Source organism: Equus asinus, chromosome 8 (genome assembly GCF_041296235.1).
Source record: "Equus asinus isolate D_3611 breed Donkey chromosome 8, EquAss-T2T_v2, whole genome shotgun sequence".
NCBI lineage: Eukaryota > Metazoa > Chordata > Mammalia > Perissodactyla > Equidae > Equus > Equus asinus.
The window spans coordinates 36,038,526-36,063,222 of NC_091797.1; the positions used below are offsets into that span (position 1 = coordinate 36,038,526).

General features: G+C 42.7%; 2 protein-coding genes and 1 pseudogene across 2 annotated transcripts; 1 reads left to right on the forward strand and 2 right to left on the reverse strand.

Moving 5' to 3' along the window:
• Positions 1-347: 347 nt before the first annotated feature.
• LOC106848231 (olfactory receptor 10C1-like) lies at positions 348-5,634 on the reverse strand (annotated as a pseudogene).
• Positions 5,635-12,701: 7,067 nt separating this feature from the next.
• On the forward strand, positions 12,702-15,062 carry LOC106848221 (ubiquitin D). Its single transcript, XM_014867966.3, has 2 exons — positions 12,702-12,858; positions 14,134-15,062. The coding sequence occupies exons 1-2, from the start codon at positions 12,841-12,843 to the stop codon at positions 14,425-14,427; spliced, it is 312 nt and encodes a 103-aa protein (XP_014723452.2). The 5' UTR covers positions 12,702-12,840; the 3' UTR covers positions 14,428-15,062.
• Positions 15,063-16,276: 1,214 nt separating this feature from the next.
• Positions 16,277-20,518, reverse strand: LOC123288251 (putative olfactory receptor 2I1). Its single transcript, XM_044776446.2, has 2 exons — positions 20,411-20,518; positions 16,277-17,319 (listed from the first exon to the last, which is right to left on the reverse strand). The coding sequence occupies exons 1-2, from the start codon at positions 20,516-20,518 to the stop codon at positions 16,378-16,380; spliced, it is 1,050 nt and encodes a 349-aa protein (XP_044632381.1). The 3' UTR covers positions 16,277-16,377.
• Between the last annotated feature and the right edge of the window lie 4,179 nt (positions 20,519-24,697).

Sequence of the window (24,697 nt, forward strand, 5' to 3'; positions counted from 1 at the left end):
TTAAAGAGGGAGAAGTAGGTGGCCCCCTTTTGAGTTGGCCCCCCCTTATATTTCTACCCCCAAAGTGACCTTGTGACCTGTGCAGCTCAAGTGCCCTCATTTGCATCAGCCCAGCAACTTGCTCTCTGCTCCTCACTTCTCCCCAAATCTTCAGCTTTTGATTAAGATGCCAGGACATTCTAAACTTCGAGGGTACAGGGGATGGGGTTTTCTTTAGATTTACCCTCAGGTTTTCCTCACCGGTGGAAACTCCTGTCCATTTTTTTCATCAGGACAGGAGGTGGTGGGAGTCTGGGTGATTAGAAATTTGAAAACCTAACAACCCTTTTTGTCTTTCACAGAATTCAGGGTAGAAGTCACACCCTGAATGAGAGTGGTTGTGGTGGTGAGTGTTAAAGGCCCAAATTCCTCAGCCCTTCGTGTTTCCTGGTTGAAGAGGTGTCAGAAGTGATAAGATGTGGATGGCAACACTATGCTTTGCTCAGTTCCCCACCTGGAAAATCAGACTTTTTGGGGGTAAAAATTATTGCTGCTTTCCACTGGACTCACTTCCTGGAGGTTGGGGCTGCCCATGTGTTTTCCTGTGTACCAACTATTCCCTTCAATACACTGCCTTTTCACTGGAAAAATGAAGTTATTTTTAAACATGTGGTTAATGTAAGCCAGCATTTCCCTTTTAGATAAATTATGTGGACCAACCCCACTTTCCTGTGCTGTCTTTGGGAACTGGTTTAAAGCTATTGTTTACCTTGGCTTTCTAATTCTCCTGAACTTTCAAGAGCCGGTCACTGTCTGGGAGGAGGCCTTTCGCGTTAGCAGTGCGAATCCAACAGCCATCTTTAAGGCTACATGTCAGACTATCAGGATTGTTGTGCCGCCGTGTGGCCGAGATGGGTAACTGCATCTTCTCCAGTACACTGGAAGACGTTCTCTGAACCTGAAATACTGTAGCAAATGTTCCTAGAGCTGAGGTCTAGGTCGGTAGTTTGACTTTAACTTGGTTTTACCCGTAGAATTCTTGATTCGGTAGGTCTAGGGCAGCACCTGAGAATTAACATTTCTAAGTTCCTGGGTAATGATGTTGCTGCTGGTGGGGGGCTGCATTTTGACCTCTATCTTAGTGGAATGAAAGGCCAATAGTTTTGAGCTCCGAGCTCCGCCACCCCAGATTCCCACCCCACTCCCAATAAAAGGTGATCACAGTGTTCTAGTCTGCAAACTGTATTGAAAAGATGAAGTAGTCGGTTACTTGCTCCCTGACCACTAGGTGTCGCAATATAAAATTGTCTTGCCCTAGTAGGTCATCAGGGAAAGTTCAGAGAAGTGCTAGGAAATGAGAGTGGAGGTGAGGTCCTGCTTACCCAAGAGAAGTGGTATTGTTGACTGGGGCACAACTGGGACATGGACAAAGTTGAACTTAGCTGCTTTCCACCCTTTCCATATTTCGAGAACCTTCCTTTTTGCCTTTGGTCTGCCTCTCATCATTCCCTCTCCACCTGTCTGAGTTCCAAGTCCTGTGACCTCTTGCTTCTGGAACTCTTCCTTAAGGTGTAAATGATAAAAGACTCATGTAGTGAGCTTTTTCAGAAATTCCTGAAGTAAAAACTTATCTTTTATTCAAACAGAAGAGCTTTCTTGAGTCTTTAAGAGTACAATTTTAGAGACCTTGTCAGGCAGTTGTGTTAAGGTGTTTAGTACGTGTGCCTGGTTTGCAACCCTCCTTGTTGTTGGGGACTGCCTTCTAATAACACCCTAGATGCTGATAAGCCTTTCTCCTCCTGGGAGATCCCCACCAGACAGGGAGCTGGTGTCCCTCTGTGAGACCCTTTAATGTGCCTTACACAATATGCACAAAATGAGGATGAGGTAGACCAGACAAAATTGTAGAATATGTAAAGTCAGGTGAAATCAGAAATCAGGTGAGTATTTCAAAAGCTTACTGTAAGCAGATGTATGTATCCTGGAAATGAGTTATAAACTTGGCTATAAGCTCAGTAGTTGTCATGAAAGAGTAGAAAGTGATTACTTAGTTTCCTAAAGAGTTAAACACATACCTTCCATACAGTCCAGCTATTCCACACCTAGATATTTACCCAAGAGAAATGATAGCATACAAAAACTTGTACACAAATGATCATAGTAGCTTTATTTGCAATAACTGAAACTGGGAACAACCCAAATTTCCATCATTAGGTTAATGGATAAACAGGTTGTAATATACCCATACAATGGATATGCAATAACTTATCAACTTGTGCTCTTAAATATATACAATTTTATTATATGGCAATTGTACCCTCATAAAGCTGTCACAAAAAAGTTATTGCTTATATGACAGAAGTACAGTTATTCCCATCACTGAGATGGGAGAGAAAGTTTTCCTCTGAGAGTTTTGTAATATTGCTTCTTGTAATCTTCCTCAGTGTAAACAAATGATAGAAAGCCAAAGCACCATTTAGCAATAATAGTTGTATGAAGGATATTGTGGGGTGGGTAGAGATAAGAAGGAAGTGAAAAACAGTGCATTTAGGTACGCATCTCTCTGCTGGTCTGCTTTGGTTTGGAGACAACACTTTAGATTATCAGAAGGAAAGCTGTATTACCATCCTTTAGGCAACCCTTCCTAAATGTTGTCCCTCTCTATTGAGGTCTTTACTAGTATTAAGGAGCAATAGTTTTAAGATTTTACTCAATTGATAAGTATACAGATGGTAGGAATATGTTAGTGACTGGGTTGGATTTATCATTTGAAAATCAAGGAGCCAGGCAGTTCACAGGCAGGGAAGGCCATCCTGCTTCTCTGTGGGGTAGAGAGTAAGGGTGCAACCATTTATTGTCTTCTCTACTTTTCCTTGTTCTCTGACAGTTTCCTGAGAATCAGCATTATCTCCCCAACTAGACAGCAAGCACTATCTGGGCAAAATCACCACCCTGTATTTACTTGGTCTTCACCACAGTGCCAAGCAGAGCAATGGACACATGGAAGGTCTTCAATAAATGCTTATAAAATTGAATGAAGTGTTGGGAATAAGAAAAAAGATGTAGATTGTACTTTTAGTTATTAATGAATACTTGTCCCTCTGAGACATCTTTTTTGGTTGACGCAGCTCATCTTATGTCTTTGACTCTCCTGTACTTCCCTGTTATATTTGCTCTCAGTGTCCAGGTTGTGTTTGGTTCATGTCTGGGCTGGGTGGAAGTTCCAGTAGCAGTGGCATATGGAGTCTCTTCCTCCATTCTCCTTTGGGTGTCTTGGTTGCCAATGCCATTGACATTCTAAAAATACCATTCTCTCCTCCAACAAAGGCACCCGATGTGGGGTAGATATTATCCCCTGTGCTGAACTGTCTGACTCACTAATAAAAACACTTATTGAGACGTTATTTTGTGCCAGATATTTAGCTTGGTGATTTACAAGTCTATAAATCCTCACAAGAACCCAAGGAAATAGACTCTATTATTATCCCAAGTTTATGGATAAAGAAATTAAGGGAGATTATATCATTCTCCTGTGATCACAAGCTAAACAGTTAGAAGAATTAAGATTTGAATTAAAATATAACATTAAAATCTATTCTCTTAACCACTGTGTCACACTGGTTCCAATACGAACTTACTGTCATTGAACTTTTCTGGCCCCTCTTCACATCTTAAGGACTTTGCTCTTTGCCTGGTGATGGATTTAATTAGGTATAATTATGGGTGCTAATGTACTAACCAGCAGTACCACGGATGAAACAAATGCCTTACCCAGGATGTATAAATGTCAAAAAAACTTTAAGGACCTGAAAATTTTATTACCTTGATAGTCTGGTGGAGATGACATTTTATAACTTTTCCCTAGTTGTCAACTTGCTCTGCTTGAAAAGTTGACCCTCCATCTTGAATTTCTTGTTTCTTATAACAGAACGCAGAATAAAGTGTGTGTGTGTGTGTGTGTGTGTGTGTGTGTGTGTGTGTGTTGTGGGAATCTAAGGGGGGGTTTGGCTCCAGTAGTTGTTCAAAGGTAACTGTGCCTTCTTGACAGGATGGCCTTCCCTCAAGATGGGAACCTCGCCTCCTCTCTCTTTGATAACTGGTGATTTGGGGCTGACTGAGAATGTCAGTCATGATCATCAACCCCTTGTCAAATCTCTGCAGCTCTCATTTTCTGGACGGTTCTCTTTAGGGCAGCCTTGACATCAGTGTTCTGCAGGCTATAGATGATAGGATTGAGGATGGCGGTGACCACAGCATAGAAGAGGGAAAGCAGAGGGTCAGTGGCTGGATCGTAGCTGGCCTTAGGACGGATGTAGATAAAGATGCCAGTGCTGTAAAAGAGGGAGACCACGACCAGGTGGGAGGAGCAGGTGGAGAAGGCCTTGCAGCGGCCAGCAGCAGATGGGATCCGGAAGATAGTAGCCAAGATACTCCCATAGGAGCCCAGAATGAGGCCAAAGGGGCAGAGGATGATGAGGGCAGCAGCCAGGATAATCTGTAGTTCATTGAGTGAGATGTCTCCACATATCAGCTGCAGCATGGGCTGGGTCTCACAGAAGTGTGGAATAGCATTGAGGCCACAGAAGGGCAAGGAGAAGATGAAGGAGGTGTGGCTCAGGCCCACCATTGCTCCACAGGCCCACGCTAGCTGTATGCAAATCCGATGGCTCAGCAGAAGCGGGCAGCGAAGGGGTTTGCAGATGGTGGCGTAGTGGTCAAAGCCATGGCTGCCAAGAGGCAACACTCCGTGGCACCAAAAAAGAGAAAGAAGAACATCTGTAGTGCACAGCCAGAGCGAGGGATGTAGCGCTGACCAGTAAGGAGGTGGTGAAGCAGCAGGGGGACAGTGACAGACGTGCAGCCAATCTCCAGGGCTGAGAGGATTCGAAGGAAGAAGTACATAGGGGACCAGAGGGCAGAATCAGCTGAGACCAGCACCACAATGAGGAGGTTGCCTGCCACAGTGAGCAGGTAGATGGTGAGGAAGAGCAAGAAGAGCAAGCCCTGCAAGCTGGCCGGGTGGAAGAAGCCTGCAAGAATGAATTCAGTCACCACAGACGTGTTCGTGCACATCCTGCACACATCCCTTCTGACTGGAGGATGAAAGGAATGGTAAGGGAAAGTTGCAATTACGGAACTGTGAAGAGGGCAAAAATGACGCCTTTCTGCATCTGTTCAAAGTTTGGAACTGCATTTCTCTTAGAATCTCATGGCCTTTGATGCAGGGCAGCCCTGAGTCCATCCTGGCCCTCGCCCACTCTTGGAAGCCAGGGTGAATGTTTGGCTCTCTCAGCCTAGTTCCCTCACCTGGCCTTTTCCTGATGGTGCCCACCTTTCATAAGAACACATTGAATTCTGTTTTCATTTTCTCCCTAGGTGAGGGTTGGATCATTCTGGCCCCCTTTTCACTTTTTTCTCCCTTTCTCATCCTTCCCGCAAGCCTGGGGACAGAATTTCCCTTCCAGTAGACGTTTTCCTGCTCAAGGCCAGAATGTGTTCTATGTTCAGAGTGTTGAAAAATCCCATTCCAAGACAAGGGAATTTTCTCTTGTATTCTTCTTCCTCTGAAATCTTTCTATTTCTGTCTTTTTCTTTCCTTCTTTCATGTGTTTTCTCTTTCCTTTCCTCTCAACTTGTCTCCTCTCTGACTGAATTTTCTCCTGTTTTCCCCCTCTTTTTCCTGCTCCTTTTTCAGTTACCTGATCTATTAAGACTCTCTTCTTTTTCTCTCATTTTGCCATTTCGTGGTTTTCAAGGAGGAGAAAGGAAATTTGAAAGATCATCTCTTTCAAGCTCCAGGAGGCTGTTAAACAGTTCAGTTATCCAAAGGAGTCAAGATCTCTCTAGTTTTTAAAGATGCTCAGGAAGGAGATGATAAGGTCTTTCTTGGTTGCTTATTTCTGAATTTTATAGACTCTCAAACTTCATCGCCTTATACCATAAACATTTGCACATCTCAAAACCACATACCTAACCTTCACAGATCCACTCACTAACATATTACATTTCTAAGCACAAACACGGAAGAATAAATCGCCCAATATCCTCAGATTCCAGGTTCATCTAAGGTCATAAATAAATCATGTATTGTATATACATACAAATATCATTACAAACAACAATGAAAGTGAAAACACATTTAACATAAAAATATAAAAACACCCAGAGATACAATTAAATATATGCATAAATCCAAATTCTATGCAAAAAGATAACCATATTCAAGAATGTACACTAAAAATACAAAGTCATACCCTGATATATTTTTGCAGTTGAAGAGTCCTTGGTTCATTCCACCTTAGTGGCTCTTTCAGTGTTTTCCAGGAGATATTACCTGAGCAATGTCTTTCTATTTGGAGAAATAACCAGTGATAAAGGCAGATGGTATTTCATGACTTGCTTATTTTCTTCTTTCTCTATTTAGTGGATCCCTCATGAGGAAGATACTCTTAGATTTGATCTCTTCTTAACGTCTCTGAGGACCTGAGTCTCCAAGCTTATTTGACTTTCCAATGGGGAGAGCTCTTCACATAACCAATTAATCTGTTGTTTTGGAGTCTGCTTCTTAGGTAGCAGAAATTACAGGATGACCTATCAAGAACATTTCAGAGAAAATGTCCAGGGCTGTTTGTCTTAGCTCTCCTATAATATCTCTGGTTCAACAATTTTTATTTTCTTCTCCTTTCTCATGATTTTCTTCTTTTCATTATTGTAGATGTCCTATACACTTATGAAAGGTAATAATGCAATTTTTTCTATCTCATTGCTATTGATATAATTCAGCAATTAGTTTATGTGACAATCATTTCATAGTCCCTTACATATTTCAGTCATTCTACAGAGCACTGAGAATATAAAAGAGAAATAAATGTATTTTTGACCTTGGTGGACTGATAAATGTCATTTTCTTGAAAAATTGTTCCTAATTTCTCTTGTTTTGATCTTTTAACTTATTATATAAGAACTTTCTTTGTACCATCAGCACATGGTTTTATTATTTGATTTATTTTCTTTTACGTTCTTCCACATTTTCATAGACATGATAAAGTCTGTGTGTCAGATAGGATGTTTTCAAGACATGTAATAATAATCATTACAACAACAAGCCCCGAACTCAAACTAGTTTAAACAATAAGTTCACATAACTAGAAGTTCCAGATTTACTTATAATAGGTCTCCTACTTAGTTTCCTTCCAATTCCCTTGGATTTGCCCCTTCTATTATATTTTGCTGAAAGTAATGAAAATATCAGTGGCTCAAAAAGGATGAAAATTTATTTACTTTTCACTTAAATGTCTGATGTTTTGCCATTCAGAGCAATATAGCTTGTATGATTCAATGAGTCCTCAGGAACCTAGTTTCCTTTCAGTGAATTAGTCTTGTGTTCCTGGAGTGTGGCCTTCTTATGGCTTAAGACGGTGTCACACATGTTACAGGGAGCAGAATGGGTAGAATAATCTGGATTGCTATGTGCCCAGGTAAAAGCTCTATTAGGGTAACCTATGTAGTATTCTTGCCACAGATGTTTAACTTAAATAAAATTATAAGAAGATAATTAGAAAACCCAGATTGTGGCACGTTCTACAAAAAACTGGCTCAGACTCCTCAAAAATATCAGTGTCTTTAAATGGAAAACAAAGGTGGAGAGTGATACTGTTCTAGATCAAAGGGGACTAAAAAGCATAACAATAAAATGTAATACATGATCCTTGATTGGATACAAACAAAAACAAAACAGCTTTAAAGACTTTTGGGGCAATTGGGAAAATTGAATATGGACTTTATATTATTGTATCAATGTTAAATTCCTTGGGTGTGATATTAGTATTGTGGCTATGTAGAAGAATGCCCTTGTGCTTAGAAAGATACACAATGAACTGTTTAAGGACAAAATGTCATGCTTAATGCAACTTTCTTTTAAGTGGTTCATCCAAAAAGGCATATGCATATTCATGTATGAATATCCCTTCAATCTGCTGTATGACATGTTTGTCCCTGTCAGTTATCCTCCTTGTTCTTGTCTGAGGATAATGCTTACATTTCACACTCTCCTTCCTGCTACTTCAGTTTTGGAGTATATTACTCAGGCTAGGCTATGCTACAATAGCAAACAATCCAAAATCTTACTAGCTTAATATAAAACACGGTTGGCCATTCTGAAGCAATATTATAGACATCAAAGCAGTTTTACAAACCCATTCACGGACATTATTAAAGAGACAGGAAAGAGGCCTCTGCTCCAGGGAGGCCTCAGTGGGAGCAGTGACTAGCCCAAGATGCCCATCAGCTGGGGCCATGCTGGGAGGTTTGAACGTAGAGGAGACATTTGTTTTATAACCTGGCAAGATCTCCATAGCATGATTTTTCACCTTTGTCGGTTTTCTGAATTTGTTAGAGGGGCAAATGAAAAGAGATCTTTCTGCCTGTGAAAAAAGTTATTGTAACATAGAGGAAAAAATATGTCAGATTGACATGTGGTAAGAAGCAAAGAAGAAATCAGGTCCCGGGAAGAAATCCTACCTGTGGTCAACAAAGTGGCACCGGGTGTTTGGGAAAAGCCCTGCCCTGGCCTTAGGGCAGAAGGGAATTTCACAGAGCAAGGGAGGAGGGAAAAGAGAGAAGAGAAGATTAGAGTCCAGATTTGTTATTCTCATTCTTTGAAAGGACACTGTTTCTCAGAAATCCGGATCCTCTCTGGGTAGGGAATCCTCTGAAGTCCCCAGCTCCAGTGGGCATTCCTCTGCTGACACCTGGAGTTGCATGACAGTGGCATCGTTAACACTCACAGTCCCGGGACAGCAGTTCTCAGTTACCTTTGCACCAGGCTGCAATCTTGCTCCGGGTTCTCTTTTTTTTTTAAAGATTGGCCCTGAGCTAACACTGTTGCCAATCTTTTTTCTTTTCTTCTTCTTCTCCTCAAAGTCCCACAGTATATAGTTGTATATTCCAGTGGTAGGTCCTTCTGGTTGTGCTATGTGGGATGCCCCTCAGCATGGCTTGATGAGTGGTGCTAGGTCCTCCAGGATCCCAACCAGTGAAACCCTGGGCCGCCAAAGTGGAGCACGGAAACTTAACCACTTGGCCCTGGGGCCATCCCTTCCTCCGGGTTCTGGCTCCTGCTCTCACAGGCTCTTTGCTTACTTCTGCCAAGTCGGGCAGGATAGAGTGATCTAGGCAGGGCCTTCCAGCTGGGAATACTCCTACCTACATAAGGGCCCCCAAACTCTTCTTATTTTCACTCTTCCCAAGGCTCCTTGCATTCTCTGCTTTCCTTTGTCTCTCTGTATCCCTTCCCCTAACTTGCACCTTTCCTGTAATGAGAAGGCCTTTTCTTTCCAGTGAAGCACAATGTGATAAGAAGAAGATAAGGACTATAGAAGTGGAGATTTGCATTTGAACTCTTGCTTACCAGCTACTAATAATATGACTGTGGGTGAGTTAGCTTCTTGCTTATCAATATAAAGATACTAATATTTACCTCATTAGAACGCTAAAACAGTTAATGAGGTACCATTTAATAATATGCAGTTCCTGAAATATAATAAGTGCTCACTAAATATTTTCCATTTTTTGTTATTCACTTACTTATTCATTTATAAATTCATTCATGCATTTAGCAAATATTTATTAAATATTTTCTGTGCCAGATAATATGCCTGGGAAGTCCTGAAGATACAAGTTAATTTAGACATGATCATGACCCTCCAGATGCCTGCTGTTTACTGGGGCAACAGACAAGTAAACAGATGATCTTCTTGCTGGAGAAATGTGCTCTGAGAGGCTTACGGAGGGAGTGTGAGAGGACAGAAGATGGGCACATGACCCAGAATAGGAGGGAGGAGAGTTAGGGAAGGCTTCCTGGAGGAGATACCCGTCACACTGCATATTCTTATAAATTCATGATAATGCAGGTAGAGTTGGAGGGAAAGGCACGCTTAATGAGCTGGTGGAAGAGAGCTTGGCATGTTCAAGGATGTGCAGGGAACTCGGGGAACTGTGCACAGAAGCAGCTAGGCCTACCGATCTGCAGCTTAGTCTGGGTGGTGGGTGTATATCTGAGGGGCATGAGCAGACAAATATCTTTCCTGGGGAATGTCATTCCTGGGCTCCCCCTCCTGGAACTTCTGGCTAAGGTTCCCTGCTTCCCCTTGAGAATGCAGACATTGGCACCAAGATGGTGTGGGCTACTGGGAAGAAGATACTGGGAAAAGATATGAGAAAGGAGTAATTTAATTTATTTTTTTTGAGGAAGATTAGCCCTGAGCTAGCTACTGCCAATCCTCCTCTTTTTGCTGAGAAGACTGGCCCTGAGCTAACATCCATGCCCATCTTCCTCTGCTTTTACACGTGGGACGCCTACCACAGCATGGCTTTTGCCAAGCAGTGCCATGTCTGCCCCCGGGATCTGAACCGGCGAACCCCGGGCTGCTGAGAAGGAGAATGTGCGAACTTAACCGCTGCACCACAGGGTTGGCCCCCAAGAAGGGAGTAATTTAATTTTAAGCAGCTTTAAACATTTACTCTCCCTCTTCCATTTCCAGAAATGACATAAAGATCTAAGAAGATAATTGGTGCAAATAAAATTTGGAAAGCGAAAGCAGTTTAGTCAGTCTGGGCTTTTACAGATTTTCCTGTCTCTTTTACCTGGCCCATCCCCCATCACTAACCTTGCTGCAGGGCTTTCTTTTTCTCTTTCACCCTAAACCTGATCTCACATTTTCTGCCTAGCCACTGGTGATGTTTCAGAATCCCTAAATCCTATTGGATAGAGGATGCAGGGCAGCCTTCTCTGCTGTGCACCAGCCAAAGTTCACAATCCAGGGTTCTAAACAGAGAAGACACCAAGATCCCAGAGAGATATCAGAAAGGAGACTATCAGGCACCAAGGTTTCCAGTCTGTTCCATCAGGCACTTCTTGCCCCTTCCTATTCATCCTATGTATTTAAAAAAGTATGTCTACCCCACAAAAATACACTGAAATAATAATTAGTTTTTTCACTTTTATTAACTAATAAGAGCTTCAAATAGAAGAACATGATTGATGTTAAGCTTTTTGAAATATAGGAATAAGCACTTGGATGCCATTACTCTATGTAGGCGCTTCTGTAAATCCAAATTCTCCAGGATGGAAACCCCTGGAATAAAACGGGATCATTTGAAATCTATCAGTGACTGAAGATACAGTAAATGGCTACTGAAAACACAGCAAACAAAGGTGATAACTTGGCATTTTTACAAGCTTTTTTTTTAGGTGTACTTGTTTTGGTGAGGAAGATTGGCCCTGAGCTAACATCTGTTGTCAATCTTCCTCTTTTTTTTTTCTTCCCAAAGCCCCAGCACATAGTTTTATATCCTAGTTGTACATCTGTCTGGTTCTTCCATGTGGGATGCCACCTCAGCGTGGCTTGATGAGCAGTGTGTAGGTCTGTGCCTAGGATCCCAACTGCCGAATCCAGGCCGCCGAAGCAGAGTGCGTGAACCCAACCAGTACACCAGGGGGCCAGCCCCTTTTACGAGCTTTTTAATTTGAAAAATGTTTGGAGCACTTTTAATAAATGCTTTTTTTTCCTGCTTTTTTCTCCCTAAATCCCCCCAGCATGTAGTTGTATATTTTAGTTGTGGATTCTTCTAGTTGTGGCATATGGGACGCCGCCTCAACGTGACCTGATGAGTGGTACCTTGTCGGCGCTCAGATCCGAACCGGCAAAACCCCAGGCCGCCAAAGCGAAGCGCACGAACTTAACCACTCAACCATGGGGCCGGCCCCAATAAATGCTTTTTTGAAAAAATATTTTTTTGTGGCAATGTCCTGAGAGTCTGGGAGAGAGGAGTGCTTAATTTGGAATGTTAGGAGGATGAGAGTCATATTGAGTAAATTCTCTGAGGGCACACAGCTCATGCACCCTCTTTTTGTCCCTATCCCAATCTGAAGGGCCAGGGAGTGAGCAGCACCTTAGGTATCTGTGATCACAGTGGGAGGAGAGCCCAGGAGGACAGCTGGGGAAACAGAGGCACTGAGGTGTGAGAGTGGATGTGTGATGGCTTTAGTGTGTGGAAGATGGAGTAAGCATTTGACTGTTGGCTTTGGATTGTTCTCAAGTAGCAGATTTGGGTTGCAGGTTCTGGGACAGGGAAGAAGTATGTTGAGGACCTCAAGACCCAAGAGTATAAAGTTCTTTGTAAAGGACATTTTATACACAAAGTTGTCTGAGCCTGGAAGACATTTAGGAATTCTCTCAATCATGCCATTTCATAGATCAGAAAACCAACATCTAAGGAGGTGCACAGACTTGCCCAAGGTAATGTAGTAAGTGGCACTCTCATCATTTCTTAGTCCAGGGTTATTTATACTTTGTCTTCTCAAGGCTGCTTCACACATCCTGCCAGGCTCACACTCACATCACTCCACGCCAGTTCTGTCCTCTCCTGGGCATACATGCTCTCAGGAAGGCCCCTGACGGATGGCAGGAGGGTCCTTAAAAGCAGCAGGAGAGGACAACCAAGTATTAAGCATCTTCAAGCCAGCGAGGGCCCAGCAGGCTGGATGGTCATAAGTCAGGACTGGGAGTGGTGGGTTAATCAGAGAAAAATTCTTAAGAGAGAAGCACCATCCCATGTTTGGAATAAGGAGGCCAAATGTATTGGCTGAGGGAGAAGGGCTTGAACAAAAGGTCTTCTTTGTTGACTCTACTTAAGCAAAAGTGAAAGAAAATTCATGAGGTTATGCAAGAACAAAGTGCAGAGGAAATCTAGACAAACACAACAGTCCAGGAAGGGGATTTCCAACTCAGCTGCTTGTACATAAGCTGGGTGCGCTCTCAGTCTCCTCAGACTCCTGTTTCTACTCCCTTGATTGCTGAGATGGCTTCTGGCCTCTGTGTAAGTTGGGATTTGATAATGGGGATGGAGAAAGGAAAAGCAGCTCCAAGAGCTGGGGAGAGAGTTCAGGGATGGATGAAGGACAGTGCTCAGGGAGGTGGGGTGGCTGGGAAGGCATTGTGAAGGGGGTAAGAGAGGCATTGATATCTATAGAATGTGAAGGAAGCTCCTGTGAAGAGAAGCTGGTCATTCAGCTCCTGAGTTCTCTTTTATGTCAGACCTTGGACTGGCCACTGTTAGGGATAAACGGTAGGAAGTTGGAGTGGGCTTTGTGCTCAACAGGGCTGGTGAGATTTGGAACTATGGAAATACTGCCTTGAGCCCTTTGTCCCTTATCCTGTTTAAGGGTCCAGAGCTCTTAAACTTAAGCTTCCTTCTCCTCCCAAAAGAGAGGTTCACAAAACTCATTTACCCTAAATTGTTGTTGATCTGACATTACCTTATACAAGAAAAGATGCACTCGAAAGAGAACCTGGAATGAGGGCAGTGCTTGGCACAGAGGAGTGACAATCCAGTGAATAAATGCCTGTGACATCTAGATTGGGAATATATTTTTGAACAGAGCATGAGGGAGGTCCTCCCAGGCTTTCAAGTGACAACACAGGGGTGAGCTTCCTCGTTTTCAGATTATTGAAGTAAGGCTGAGATGTAGTTCCTACCTTCTGTGAGCGAGGTCCTGGTCTAATTAAAGGAAGGGATAATATTGTACAATAGGCAGATATAAAAACACAGGAAATACAGATGAACAAGTAATATTGAACATAGCGTCACTGTAATATGGGAATTATTATCTTAAAGCAAGAAAACATTAAAAAAGAAACTAACAGTACAGAGAATAAGTGTCCTAACCAGGGTTTCCGTCTAAAGAAGACATGGAGGGCAACCGTGTGAGTATCCTGTTAGGATGTCAAGTTATGGAAATTCTCTTTGGGAGTTGTTTTTAGAGTCTGATGTACATCTTTGGATGCCTTGTAGTTGTATTTAGTTTTTGACATTTGACAAGTTTCTCTGGATAGGATGCAGGTAAATAAGGTGGTAAATCACTAATGACATTGTGAGATGGATAAGAGGTATGGTTATAAAGGGATAAGACTGATTTTATTGTTTGTGTTATAACCTGGAAATTCCAAAAGAGAAGTTCTGAAAAGGGAGGGACACAGCTTGTTGTAAAGAAGCTAGAGGATCAGAAGGGCAGGAGCAATTGGGGAGGGGAAACAAGAGGTGTAAAGGGTGGCAGGCAATCTAGGCAACTGTCTCTTGACCTTTGTTGTCCAGGTGAATGACCATTCTGAGGAATGGAAATTGATGACCTTCAATGCCAACTCGTATGACAGAGTGAAGAAGATTAACGAACATGTCTGGTCTAAGACCAAGGTTCCCGTGCAGGACCAGATTCTTCTCCTGGGCTCGAAGACTCTTAAGCCCATGAGAAAGCTATCATCTTATGGCATTGACAAGGAGACGACCATCCACCTCACCCTGAAGGTGGTGAAGCCCAGTGATGAGGAGTTGAACGTGACTCTGGTGGAGTCAGGTGATGAGGGGGAAAGGCACCTCCTCCAGGTGTGAAGGTCCAGCTCAGCGGCCCAGGTGAAAGAGATGATCAAGGCCAAGACTGCCATATCTCCTAAGAAACAGATCGTGACTTGCAATGGAAAGAAACTGGAAGATGGGAAGACCATGGCAGATTATGGCATCAGAAAGGACAGTTTACTCTTCCTGACATCCCACTGCATTGGGGGGTGACCAGCCTGGGGCGGGGGTGATATGAGGAGCAAAGGAGTTTATTTCCTTTTAGCTCTTACTCACCAACTACATCCATTGATTATTTCCCAAAACTAATGAGAAAGAGAAATAGCAGGAGATTTGGGGTGAAGTAGGGAGGCAGACTGCAGAATACTTTCCAACTACGATTCTTTGATTCTAACAATTGATTAAGTGGTACGATTGCATATCATATATTGCTTACAACAAAATACATTTTTAGGGCACATTAGAGATAGCATTCAAAGTCAGCTTGCTTCTTGGTTCCCTCTGATTTATAGAAAAACTCCTAGCTTCTTTCCCATCCAACAAGATAGTGAATTTTAGGTTGAGATTCCTGTTTTACGATTTCTATGCTTCCATTTATGTTTAGTCCAGTGCTTCATGTATTATATCACTCAATAATTGTTGAACCAAATTAAATTTCTACTTATAGAGAACAGTGAAATTATTTATTATGAAGTGAATTAATTACTCTGACATGATTACAATCTAATTAATAACGAACTTAGAAACACAATTCAACTAATTCTCTTCTCCTTACTTAAAGCTATTTGGTATGAAATAAAACCCGGTACCGTCTCCCCTCTTACTTTCTAATTAAACCCAATTAAACTGTTCTTATTTCTGGGGATGATGGTGGGCATGGAAAGCTATTTTTCCTGGAGATCCAGAGATTTCATGTTTCTAGTGGGGGCTCCTTGGGGGCAGATGTGCTTCGGGAGGGAACGGACTTCCTGAAAGGTGGGGGATTGTGGACCAATCTCTGTCGTGCTTTCCTTAGGGTCTAGTGGGTCTTCTCTCGGTTGGAGGTCTCAGTTTGGGTGAGGGGCGTAGGGGCTGGTCTCTGGGTTGACTCCAACACTCTGCCCAGGTTCTGGCTGATAGAGCTCTCTGCTTCCTTCACCACCAGGGGTCTGTTCCTCTCTTGAGAACTCCAGACCCTTCCTCCATTTTACTCCCTTCATTTACTCCTCTGTTTCACTGTCCCTCTCTCATGTATCGTTACTGCATGTGTTTTTCTCCCAGCCTGAGACATGTCCACCTTCTTCTCCACTAGTCTAGTCCCTTCTCTTCTTTAAAACTTGCTCAAGAACCACTTCCTGCAGAAGAGTTTCCCATTTTGACCCTCCCCAGCACAACCCACACTTATGGGTGTTTCTTATTACACTTATGGGTCAGGTGCTCTGTGGTGGGCACTAGTCACCTGGCTAGGTGGGCACTGGCTTGGACTGATTTCCTGAGATGAGAGACCATGGCTCCTTTGTCTGGCTGGGGTCTCCTGTAAGGTAGAGTCTATGGTCTCCTTGTCAACTTGAGAGACACCTGAAGGCAGACATCACGGGGGCTTTCCTGGTCTCTTCCATCAGACTCGCACAAAGCTGAAGTTAAGCGTCATGCCATACACCATCTTTCCAGCATATGGACTCTTGAGGGGTGGTTACAGCACCTCCTGAGAATGAAGGTCTTCCACAAATCACGCGTTCTCTTTTCATCAGTTTAGGAGAAAGCCCAAGGGTCATTTCTCCCTCCCTAAACCTGTATCAGTAGAGGATATAGGGATTTTCCCTCAAGCACAGGAACATTTCCAGAGAGGAGGAAGGGATCTCCCCCGTTAACCTTGGACTCCCTGAGGACAAACCTTGCAGTTCCTCATACAGAAATGATCAGCCTGAAGGCCAAACTGGTTGACTTTCCAATGGACATTCCCATCCTTGGGCCCTGGGCTAACAGTATCTTCCCTCCGCGACCTACTCACTGTCCAGCTTGCCCTCTCCCCAGACTCCCTAGGAGCCTCCTCGCTGCCCCCTTCACTTCCTTATTCCTGAGGGTGTAGATGAGCGGGTTGAGGGCCGGTGTGCCTACAGTGTAGAAAAGCGAAACGAACTTGCCCTGACCCTGGTTGTAGCTGTGCGTGGGTTGCAGGTAGGTGTAGATGGCTGAGCCGTAGAACAGGCAGACGGCTGTCAGGTGAGACCCACACGTGCCCACCGCTTTCCTCCGGCCCCCGCTGGACCGCATGCCCCATACAGCGCGGGCCACGGCGCCATAAGAGGCCAGGATGACGGCGGACGGCACCAGCAAGATGAGCACGCGGGCGGCGAACATCAGGCGCTCGGTGGCGTTTCGGTGGCCGCCGCAGGCCAGCTTGAGCAGCGCGGGCAGCTCGCAGAAAAAGTGGTCCACCTGGAGGGGCGCGCACAGCGGCCACGCCGCCAAGAGGGCCGTTTGCGCCGCAGAGTTGGTGAGGCCGCCGAGCCAGGAGGCGCCGGCCAGCGCGCGGCAGAGGCGCGGCGAGGCGAGCCCGATGTAGCGCAGCGGGCGGCACACTGCGGTCGCGCGGTCCAGCGCCATGACGGCGAGGAGGACGCACTCGACCGAGCCCAGCGCCAGGGACGCGCACAGCTGGGCCATGCAGCCGTGGCGCTGCAGCCACAGGGCCGGGCCGCGGAGGTTGGCCAGCAGCGGCGGCACCACGCTGGTGGTGAAGCCCGCGTCCACCAGGGCCAGGTGACAGAGGAAGTAGTACATGGGCGTGTGCAGGCGCGGGTCGCGCATTGCCAGCAGCACGAGCGCCGAGTTGCCCGTCAGAGTCAGGAGGTAGCAGAGAAGGACAAGGGCGAAGAGGACAGGCTGCAGGGAGGGCCAGTCGGAGAAACCCAGCAGGAGGAAGCGCTCCTCTGAGCTGTGGTTGGCCTAAGGAAGGAAAACACTCAGAATGTTTGGAAGGACGAAAAACAGGAGGGTCTCATTATCCCTTACAAGCAAAGGAAAGCCCGGGCGTGAGGGAGTGGGGTGGGGGAAGGGCTGGAAGCACTTACAAAGTATCGACTGTAATCTCGTTTACAGATCTGAACTCTTAGTTTAGGAAGATAGCCATATATTAGTATCCATAGTTGATATATTTACCAGACTCTATGAGAAGATCGAATCTCCATTTTATAGATGAATGAACTTAGAAAGGCTAAATCCTCCCACGGTCATGGCCGGTGAGTGACTATGTGGGACTTGTACTCAGGCCTGTCTGATTTCCAAATCAGCGCTCTTTCAGCGCTCTCTTGGTTCACGCTGTGCTCCTAGGACACAAGGAGAAATCTAATCTGCCTCCCACGTGATAGCCCTTCAGATATTTGAAGACAGATTTCACTCTGACCCTCCTTCCTCTTTCTTTGACAGTGTATAGTGCCTAAAAATAAGTGCAATCCACCCCAGGTTTGGTATAACCAACACTTGGTAGATCAGAACTCTCACCTTCTTTGTTTGAGGTACTCTACTTCTATTAATACAACCCATTATACTGCTGACTACTGACTACTAATCTGTGGTGAATCTCTCCCTAGGTTGCTTCCGATGTCCATGTTCCTTCTACTTACCATCTAGTGTGATGATCATGATGAACACAGATCGGCCCGTGCATATCAGCCCTTAAATCAAAAGTCATCTGTGTAGAGGAAAGAACACTAAACTAGAGGTCGGGAGACCTGGGTTCCACCTAGCATAGCCGCCTTTCGCCAGTTATTTGATATGGGAAAGTCACTTCATTTCCCTTTGTCTCAGAATTTCATGTGTAAAAGAAAGAATTTGAACTAGATGACCCCTAAGGTTCCTGTCCTATCCCCCGACTCTAATTTCAATAAATGTTTTTCAAACACATGAAAAGGGGACAGGGAAGCCTTTTAACCCTTGAGAGCGGTGCTGAACCAAATTTCCTGATGGTACAGAAACTATAAAGGTTGATGTGACAGATAAAATTTACGTAGAAATCTTTCTATTGAGTGTTTCCTGAGAGCTATCATTATATAGATAACTTGGTTTAAATATCATATTCATTGCTCTTAATTTAAAAATCGTAATTTCCTAATTTGTTACTTTTCAGGAGAAAACTCTCTTCCCCCCAACAAAATATCATGTTTGTATGGTTTTCTTATTTTATTCTCATTAGGCAGAACAAGTATTAATGTTGAATTCTGGAGTCAGACTGCCCAAGTTTGAGTCCTGGCTCTGCCATTTCCTAGTGCATAGTGGGTGTTTAATAAGTGTTAAATAAACATCCATATTTCACATCAGGAAACAGGATTTTTAGAGAGATCCTACACTAGGTAACAGCAGGAATGGTGGGTAAATTTATATCCCTTTTCATATATTAACTCTGATCTTTACTGACCTGAGAATTAGACAACTCTCCTCTTTTATAGAGTAAGGTAGGAGGGCAACTGATGTTAAATAACTCGCCCAAGGTCACACTGTTTGTAAATGCTTTCCAAGATTTCAACGCAAATCTGACTAATTCTGAGATCCTTGCTCTTTTTATAAGCCAGGCTCTAATATGCTAGGGACCATGGAGGATGAGAGTACATGCAAAGGCTGACCTTTATTTCTAGATAATTTCATAGCATTGGGGTCACAATAGAGATGAATAAAGTACAAGAGATGGCATTCAGGCTTAACATTCACGGTGCTAACGATATTGAGTTATAAAGAGTCAAATTTTCTAATTCTGTGATGGCATAGACACAGGCCAGTTCAGCCAGGCAAGCCTTCCCGTCCAAACATGCCAAACCCTGGGAACAGCCACACAGTAATCAAATCACACAGACACCACCCTTACTACATGTCCACACAAATTCCCCCATACATAGTTCAGACACAGGTGTACACATATACCCCCCTGCCCATAATTCCTTTCAAGCGTCTGGAAGGCAATTCTATTATAGAAAATATTCTATAATGTGTCCCCCAAACTCCTTTGGTATTCTAGAATGTGCTTCTCATCTTCAAGGCCATTTTTTCCTAGGGCAATGTAATAACAAGCGTACCTTCATGTGTTATTCTCTGGCACTTATATTTAGGCCTTCAGTTTCCAGATGATAAGTTGGTCTCTTGCTTCTGCTCTGGATTCTCTAGGTTTGAAATGACAGTGGGAGGGATGAAAGAAAGACACAGTTACAAGACTGTTGATTTCTGGAAAGGATGCTTAAGATCAGAACTAGGCACTTCAGGAAGAAGATGTGGGGTGGGTGCCTTCTTGCTTGTCAGTAGAGGAATGAATAGAATGTCTTTGGACAAGAAGCTGCCTGAGTCCCGTGAAGCATCTGGAGCCAGGCAGAGGAGGTGGTGTCTGTTTCTGGAGAGCCCTGTAAGGGACTGTAGACAAGACAAGGACTTGTCTATAAAGCAAATCAGCTAAATAAAGCTAAAGCAAATCAGCATTAGCTGGAGATGGTAGCAGAAATAGTCTTCCTGATTTTAAAGGCCACAGCAGCTGTAGAGAACAGAGAAGGATGTTGATGGGTCCTTTCACTGGCGAGGAAACGGGAATCAACGTTCCCTGTCACTTAGAAGAAAGGATGGCGCTCTGGGGAATCTACGCCCCACTACCATAATCAGTACCTTGTCTGCAGGTGTCCAGAGAGGAGTCCCCCTGGGTGAGGAAGGGAAAATTCTGGAGGGAAAAGTTCTTAATGGTAGGGTGTTCTTGGCAGTGTGGAAGCCAGAGGCAGCATAATTCCCTCGCACTGTGATTTTTTGTTTTTGTTTTTTAAAGATTGGCACCTGAGCTAACATCTGTTGCCAATCTTCTTTGTTTTTTCCTTCTTCTCCCCAAACCCCGCCCCCAGGACAAAGTTGTACATTCTAGTTGTCAGTGCCTCTGGTTGTGCAACACTGTTATTTCTACTCCTAATTTTTAACTGGTTTAGGATTTCATTCTCGGATTGAGTGATCTTAAGCTAGCTGTTCAACCTTGGTGATTCTCAGTGTCATCATCCGTAAAACATGGAAAACAGACCTTATCCATGAGAGATGCTGTAGATTTGATGATGTCATCCTCAGTGTTGAATGCAGCTCTGTTCATGTCATCAGCTTTTGCCCCACTACCCCTCCATGTTGCTGTCATCCCTCTGTTCACCCTTTTATTTGCTTTATTCACCCTCTTTGCTCCCTTTTATTCCTGAAAGATTTTTGTCCCTGGCTCACCCTCTTTCTCTCCAGTACTGCTGCTGTCCTATTTCTTGATGAATTCACTGTCCACATCGATTATGCTTCTCTACTCTCTCTTCTCAGTTCCTTCCTCAGTAGGCATCTGGAAATGTATGCTTGTCCTTCACCTCCCTTGTGACTTCACTTCTCTCTCTATCCAGCTTAGATTCCCTGGTCAGTTGCTATCAGTACTCCCTTTCACACATGCTCTCAACATTCCTGACTCTTTTCACTTTCTTATACTCTTTTGGCTAAATCACTATCTGATTCAAATCCACTTCTAATCCTACCCTCTCTCTACATTTGTTCAGCTGATTGTGGCTGAAGACAAGACCGTAGCCATGCTGAGAAGTTTCACTTTACATTCCTGACCATTAAATTTGTTTTTAAATTTTTTTTCAGCTTTATTGAGATATAATTGCCATATAACACTGTGTAAGTTTAAGGTGTACAGTGTGATGATTTGATACACCTATATATTGCAAAATGTTTACGACACTAAGGTTAATTAACACAACCTTTATCTCACGTAATTACCATTATGTAGTTGTTGTCAGTCTAGTGAGGACGTTAAAACTCTACTCTCATAACAACTTTAAAGTATACAATGCAATATTGTTAACTGTAGTCACCACTGCTGTACATTACATCCCAAGAACTTATTCATTTTATAGCTGGAAGCTTGTACCCTCCACCAACATCTCCCCCTTTTCCACACCCCTCAGCCCCTGGCAACCACCATTCTACTCTGTTTCTATGAGTTCAATGTTTTTAGATTCCACTTAGAAATGAATTCATACAGTAGTTGTCGTTCTCTGTATGACTTATTTGACTAGCATAATACCCTCAGGATACAGCTATGTTGTAGCAAACGGCAGGATTTACTTCTTTTTTATTGCAGAGTAACAGTCCATTGTAAACATATATGCCACATTTTCTTGAACCGTTTATCTGTCCATGGACACCTAGGTTGTTTCCATGTTGTAGCTATTGTGAATAATCCTGCACTGAACATGGGAGTGCAGATATCTCTTTGAGACAGTGACTTCATCTCCTTCAGATATACACCCAGAACTGGGATGGCTGGATCATATGGTAGTTCTATTTTTAATTTTTGGAGGGACATCTATACTGTTTTCCATAGTGCCTGTACCAGTTTACATTCCCACCAACACTGTGCTGGGCTTCCCTTTTCTCCACATCCTCACCAACACTTGTTTTCTCTTGTTTTTTTGATGATCGTCATTCTAACAGCTATGAGGTGATAGCTCATGTGGTTTTGATCTGCATTTTGCTGATGATTAGTAATGTTGAGCACTTTTCCATGTACTTGTTGGCTATTTGTATGTATTCTTTGAAAACATGTCTATTCAAGTCTTTTGCCCATTTTTAAATCAGATTGCTTATTTTTTTGCTTTGAGTTATATGAGTTCTTTATCTATCTTGGATATTAACCCCTTATCAGATATATGGTTTGCAAATATTTTCTTCCATTCTTTATGTTGCCTTTTCATTTTGTTCATTGTTTCATTTGCTATGTGGAAGCTCTTTAGTTTGATGTAATCCCACTTGTTTATTTTTGCTTTTTTGTTTGTGTTCTTTTGTAATATCCAAAAAATCATAGCCAAGACCAATGTCAAGGAGTTTTTCCCCTTGTTTTCTTCTAAAAGTCTTTTTTTCATTGTGCTCATAATAGTTTACAACATTGTGAAATTTGAGCTGTGTACTATTCTTTGTCAGATTCCATATGAATGTGCCCTTCACCACTTGTGCTCTCCCTGCACCTTACTTCCCCTGGGTAACCACTAAACAGTTCTCTTTGTCCATGAGTTTGTTTATGTTTCACAAATAAGTGAAATCATATAGTGTTTGTCTTTGGCTTATTTCACTTAACATAATACCCTCAAGGTCCATCCATCTGGTTGCCAGTGGGACAGTAATGTCTTTTTTATGGCTGAGTCGTATTCCATTGTATATATATACCACATCTGCTTTATCCAATCATCGGTCGATAGGCTCTTGGGTTGCTTCCACGTCTTGGCTGTTGTGAATAATGCTTCAATGAACAATAGGGGTGCCTAAGTCTCTTTGTATTGTTGATTTCAAGTTCTTTGGGTAAATACTCAGTAGTGGGATGGTTGGATCATATGGCATTTCTATTTTTATTTCTTTGGGAAATCTCCATACTGTTTTCTATAGTGGTTGCACCAGTTTGCATTCCCCCCAGCAGTGTATGAGGGTCCCCTCTTCTCCACACCCTCTCCAACATTTGTTATTTATTATCTTGGTGATTATAGCCATTCTAACAGGCATAAGGTGATATCTAAGTGTAGATTTGATTTGCATCTTCTTGATGATTAGTGATGTTGAAGATCTTCTCATGTGTTTATTGGCCATCTGTATATCTTCTTTGGAAAAATGTCTGTTCATATTCTCTGCCCATTTTTTGATCAGGTTATTTGTTTTTTTTGTTGTTCAGTTGGGTGAGTTCGTTATCTATTATGGAGATTAATCCCTTGTCAGATATATCACTTGCAAATATTTTCTCCCAATTGGTGGGTTGTCTTTTTATTTTGATCCTAGTTTCTTTTGCTTTGCAGAAGCTCTTTAGTCTGATGAAGTCCCACTTTACTTTTTCTTTTGTTTCCCTTGTCTGAGAAGACCTGGTATTCGAAAAGATTCTTTTCAGTTCGATGTCAAAGAGTGTACTACCTATATTATCTTCCAGGAGTTTTATGGTTTCAGGACTTATCTTCAAGTCTTTGATCCATTTTGAATTTATTTTTGTGTATGGTGTGAGATAATGTTCTACTTTCATTAGTTTGCGTGTGGCTGTCCAGTTTTCCCAATATCATTTATTGAAGAGATTTATCTTTTCTCTATTATATGTTCTTGGCACCTTTGTCAAAGATTAGCTGTCTTAGATGTGCAATTTTATTTCTGAGCTGTCAGTTCTGTTCCATTGATCTGTGTGCCTGTTTTTGTACCAGTACCATGCTGTTTTGATCACTATGGCCTTGTAATACATTTTAAAGTCAGAAATTGTGATGCCTCCAGCTTTGTTCTTTTTTCTCAGGATTGCTTTAGCAATTTGGGGTCTTTGGTTGTCCCATACGAATTTTAGGATTCTTTGTTCTATTCCTGTGAAGAATGTCATTGGGATTCTGATTGAGATTGCATTGAATCTGTAGATTGCTTTGGGTGGTATGGACGTTTTAACTATGTTTATTCTTCCAATTCATGTGCATGGAATCTCTTTCCTTCTCTTTATTTAATCATCTGTTTCTCTCCATAAGGTCTAATAGCTTTCATTGTATAAGTCCTTCACCTCCTTGGTTAAATTTGTTCCCAGGCATTTTATTCTTTTTTTTTTTTTGCGATTGTAAATTGAATTGTATTCTTGAGTTCTCTTTCTGTAAGTTCGTTATTAGAGTATTGAAATGCAACTGGTTTTTGTAAGTTGATGTTGTACCCTGAACCTTTACTGTAGTTGTTCTTTATTTCTAATAGTTTTCCAATGGATTCTTTAGAGTTTTCTATATGTAAGATCATGTCATCTGCAAACAGTGAGAATTTCACTTCTTCACTCCCTATTTAGATTCCTTTTATTCCTTTCTCTTGCCTAATTGCTCTGGCCCAAACCTCCAGCACTATGTTGAATAAGAGTGGTGACAGTGGGCATCCTTTTCTTGTTCCTGTTTTCAGGGGGATGGTGCTCAGTTTTTCCCCATGAGTATGATGTTGGCTGTGAGTTTGTCATATATAGCCTTTATTATGTTAAGGTAATTTCCTTTTATCCTCATTTTGTTAAGAATTTTTATCATAAATGGCTGTTGGAGCTTGTCAAATGCTTTTTCTGCATCTATTGAGGTGATCATGTGGTTTTTATTCCTCATTTTGTTAATGTGGTGTATCACATTGACTGATTTGCCGATGTTGAGCCATACCTGTGTCCCTGGTATAAATCCCACTTGATCATGATGCATGATCTTTTTGGTGTATTGCTGTATTCGGGTTGCCATTATTTTGTTGAGGATTTTTGCATCTATGTTCATCAGCAATATTGACCTGTAGTTTTCCTTTTTGTGTTGTCCTT

Excerpts from the sequence above, each read along its gene's own strand:
- LOC123288251 (XM_044776446.2), bottom strand. The coding sequence starts at position 20,518 with ATGACAGCAACATGGAGGGGTAGTGGGGCAAAAGCTGATGACATGAAC. Across the intron at positions 17,320-20,410 it reads CAGCATCTCTCATGGATAAG|GCCAACCACAGCTCAGAGGA; the intron begins GTCTGTTTTCCA and ends TTCCTTCCTTAG.